This window comes from Battus philenor, unplaced genomic scaffold, assembly GCF_028537555.1.
Source record: "Battus philenor isolate CCGP_79_NKW_IND1 unplaced genomic scaffold, ilBatPhil1.0.hap1 SCAF_17, whole genome shotgun sequence".
NCBI lineage: Eukaryota > Metazoa > Arthropoda > Insecta > Lepidoptera > Papilionidae > Battus > Battus philenor.
Window position 1 is genome coordinate 7,825,092 of NW_027181679.1, and position 4,637 is coordinate 7,829,728.

The window sequence follows — 4,637 nt, forward strand, 5'->3', positions numbered from 1 at the left end:
AATTATCGATGGGTTGTTAGTTTTAATAAGATCTTTACTGCCTATTTCATATTAATAATTACTTATGAAACTGGACGTCACTGTTAAGCTTACTCGATCAACGAGCAATGGAGAAGGCTATGACAGGGACTTCTCTACGAAATCGAAACAACAATCGAAAGATTCGTTAATAAAAGTTACCCACAGAGCACAGTCATGTAAAAAGCACGTCTGTGTCCCCAGCTTTCATATTATTTATGGTTTATTTGTGTGCTTTATAAATAAATCAATTAACAAAAATTTTAACAATATATAACACTTACAGGTTTGTTTTAGAATAACGAAATTATCAGTATGTAATTTTATGGAATTTTTCTCTAATTGACGTCATTTGAAAATACAAATACTTCTTCAAAGTGTAGTTGTATTAGAAAATATGAAGTGATTCATTTAAATTTCTTTATAACATGTATTAGACATTCCTTGAGACATCTACTTTGAAGAATAATATAAATAAAACTTTCCAAAAACCTATTTTGGAGACGGTACTGTCGGTTACGTGGCATTCTACAGCGGATTACCAAGTTGAAATGTGATTTGGCTGGCCACATAGTTCGCGAAGATGACCGCTGGGACGGACCGACAAGCGCGGCATGGAACGTCAACCAATATGTGGGGCAGACGACCTTGTTAATATCGTCAGTGTTTATAACCGGTCCTATTGGTTATCTATGGAAAGATAAAGGTTTCTGCAGCTGTAATAGCTCTTTCGTGCTAAAATTGACCTCATATAGAATACCAACTACCGATTTTATTTTATTTATACGTAAAACAAATCTATTTAATAACAGAATTTCTCTTCTATGTGTCAAATTATACAAAAACTTATTATGTAATAAAACGAAATAAGTACACTTTTTACGTTGTACTTTAAGAAGCAACTTTTATTACAATTACACTAAAAGATATTTATTGTGTATACTCGTACATTAATAATGAGCGGAAAATTAAGATTTATGTTATTTGTTCCAGAAATAACATCGCATTACGCTGAAAAAATGTTTCCTTTTTTACAACGTTGTAGCAAAATAATATTGATGAAGTACTTCGACTGTATGCCGAAAACGTATGTAAGCACTTCGTCTACGACTTATAAAGATACCGGTGGTATATAAAAACCAATATTATTCTATTGTACATGTTCATTTGAACGATAGGATGAGGTAGACTAGGGACGTGCGAATAGGAATGAGCGGAAGCTCTTTGATTTTAAAAAGGTTTGTTAGTTGGTGTCCTTGTGACATGGTGCCGGGTACTTGGTTTTATATTCCCAATTTCGTCGTAACTGTGTTCGCTTTGTCATTAATGCGGGTTATTTAGTCTTTATTTCGTAGTGACCCGGAAAACAACGTGAGTTCACAATCGAAATATATTATTTCAAGTCAAAAAAATATTTTATTACAAGGACATTTTGAGGAAAACGTTCACCAGCAAACGACCCAAGGCAAAATCCCAGCAGGACGTGGAAAATAAATGAAAATGTTGAACTCATTATCAGGATAGATTGTTGCAGTTTGCGTATTAATTTGCAGCAATCTGTCCTAACACCAGCGTTAGCTCTAGAAGATTAATAAAAGACTTACTAATAGTAATAAAGTACAACAGCGTCTATTCTGGAGCTCCCAAAAACTTGTGCATGGTTTTGAAGAGGGATCTATAACTTCACACTTGCAAAATTCAAATTACGCAAGCGCTTAGGCGAAATTATCTTATTTCGAACGTTGAAACGGTTTCAAACAATGAATTATGTTTAGGAGCGACGGAGCACATTTCCATTCAGGAAAAAAAAACTTTTCATCAAAATCATAAAGCAGAATTGTTATTTTTCATATATTTTTTAAAAACCGATATGAGCGACCCGTTACTATTAAAGGTGTTTCTTTTCGATGCATGCTTACTGATTATTATTTGTCAGTTAAGAAATAACAAGATGCGTTCAATTCACAGAATGGTTTCCACAAAATGAGGCACCACTCTTCGCACAGCCAGAGAAACCACGGTGCCTCGTAATTTATTCCCTGGAAAATAAAAAATTCTGTTTTAGTAATATCTCCTGGCTACCTAGTTCACCGGATGTTACCTCTATAGACACTTTTTTATTTATGATTTCAAGAAGCAAACACGGCGTTATACCCTAAATTAAAAGCAAACTCGTTATAAGCTTTTAAAACTAACTTCTATAGTTCAGTATCAAAATATAAGTAACAAAATATGCATAAGAAATGTGGTTGTATTATTTTGTAACTATGAAAAACCCTTTTCATTTTTTGGCTTCTGGTAACCCGGCTCTTGTATTTTTATTAAGGTAAAAATAGCTATTATTTATGATAATTTTGTCTATCCTATCCTTAATATAAGGGTGCTCACAGTACGTGTCATAGATTCATACAAATTTACAATAACTACATTTTTTTTAATATAAATGCAATGTTTTGTCACAGAATTTTTCGTTATAATAAACGATACATTTTATGAAAAGCACAAAACTTCTGTTTGGAGATATTGAACTATTAATTATTATAGAGATTAAAACAATCATATACTCTGTATATATTATATATCACATAATCGTTACATTATTAATATAGTGTTTACCTTATGAAAGTCTAGTTATCGTTCTTTTAATTGAATATACTCAACATTAAAAGAAAAAGCGAATGTTTTCAAATGACATCCTGGGAATGATCGTGCCTCTACTATTTCGGGAGTTTGCCTATGTTTTACTTATAGAAATAAGATATCTCGATTTAGGAAACTTTTTGTAAGTGTTAATCTTGTCTTAAAAGACAATTTAGTAAATAAATAAGCAGCGTAGCTTAAGGGTCAGTGATATAGCCCAATTACATCTATATAGCCGCAGTGACGGTACCTCACTAGAGAAAATCTTGCAAAAGTGAATTAGGCACCGTAATAACTGTCTTTTTTATTGCAGAGTATACAAAATATCATCACGATTGAAACTGTACAAATATTTATTCGACGTATATAATATGTCATCATTATTTCAGCTGTAAGATGTCTACTATTGGATATTAATCTCCCGCCTAGATTTCTATTAAAACCGTTTGCATGATGCAGACTGCTTCTCGACGACCTTAATACAGTCATCTGTCTAACTTGAAGGTAAACATCCTTAGCTGCGCTTGTCGATATGTGGTGACCACCTCAGACACTCACTGACACTTCAACTTGCCAGTCCGCTGAGCTACATTGATCACTTTCGTTTGTCTACGAATCTCGACATTTCTGATTTGGCCTCGAAGAAAAATCCCGAACAAAGACCTCTTTCTGGATCGTGAAAGTGTTAGACAACGTTGACCACGCAGAAATCTGCTCTCACACATTTGTGTAATAAATTGAAAATATCGTGAAAAAATTTAGACAAAAACGATTTTCAAATCTTAACAAACGACCAGAAATTAATATTTATTAAAGGGGTTGTGGCAGTTATTAAAAGCGTTGGAGGAAGTAAATTTTCAACCGGCGTTTGAAATACGTGCGTGGACTATAAATAGGTAAAAGCGAGCCACTCGCGGGATGCTTTTCAATTTTTATTACATCTTTCTTACCGCGGTACGTTTTCTTGTTTTACTCTTAAAACTTGAAATGATAAATCGTAAAACAATGTTTTACTTACTCTTTTGATAGACATAATAATAGACTTCTTAAGAAATCTTGTCTAAAAATGTTTATAGATATTGTGTTGATTTTTGTAGCTTTTTTTTTCTACCTATTTTATCCTTCCGAGTTCGTAAATATGTATTAATGTAATGTTGTAATTGTCATTGAACAAGTAATTTGGTTGGTCCTTGCGTACGATGCGGTTCTGCGAGTCAGTCTTCCCGCCGGCGTGAGCGTCGTTTGTTACGCCGACGACACGCTGGTAGTCGCCAGCGGTGACAACTTCGAGAGGGCCAGGGAGCTCGCCGAGCTTGGGACGGAAGTCGTCGTCGCTAAAATACGCGGGCTGGGGTTGGAGATAGCGCCCAACAAGACCGAGGCGCTAAGGTTCCACCGGTTGCGTCGAACGAGGGAACCTCCCGAATCGCGGTCGCGTCGGTGGGCATGATGTCACGGTGGGGCAGTACATGAAGTACCTCGGCCTCACTTTGGACAGTCGCTGGGGCTTCGAAGAGCACTTCGATCGCCTCGTCCCCCGGATTGAGAGGATAGCGGGTGCCATGCACAGACTGCTGCCTAATCTCGGGGGACCCACGGAGAAAGTCCGCCGCCTGTATGCAGGGGTGTACGGTCCGTAGCCTTGTACGGGGCGCCCGTGTGGGCAAAAAGGCTGACGATTCGACGCTGTAAAACTAAGATCTACAACGTCCAGCGGAGGATGGTCATACGGATCGTACGCGGATATCGCACGATATCGTTCGAGGCTGAGACAGTCCTGGCGCGCTTTCCGCCCCTGGACATTCTGGCGGAGTTGGATGCCAGGTTCTACGACCGAGTCCGCACCCTCCGCCGAGACGGCGGTGGCGAGCCGGACCGTGTGCTCAAAGCGGTCAGACGGCAGGAACCGAACGCGAACGCGTCGTTGGAGCGATCCTGCCCGTCTTCGAGGCCTGGAAGCAGTGACGAGACGGAAGGCT

At 37.8% G+C, this 4,637-nt stretch overlaps 1 protein-coding gene across 1 annotated transcript; it reads left to right on the top strand.

The window, feature by feature from the left end:
- Positions 1–2,001: 2,001 nt before the first annotated feature.
- On the top strand, positions 2,002–4,298 carry LOC137920048 (uncharacterized). Its single transcript, XM_068763279.1, has 3 exons — positions 2,002–2,038; positions 3,834–4,098; positions 4,157–4,298. Exons 1-3 carry the CDS (start codon positions 2,002–2,004, stop codon positions 4,296–4,298), a joined length of 444 nt encoding a protein of 147 aa, XP_068619380.1.
- The last annotated feature ends 339 nt before the right edge of the window (positions 4,299–4,637 follow it).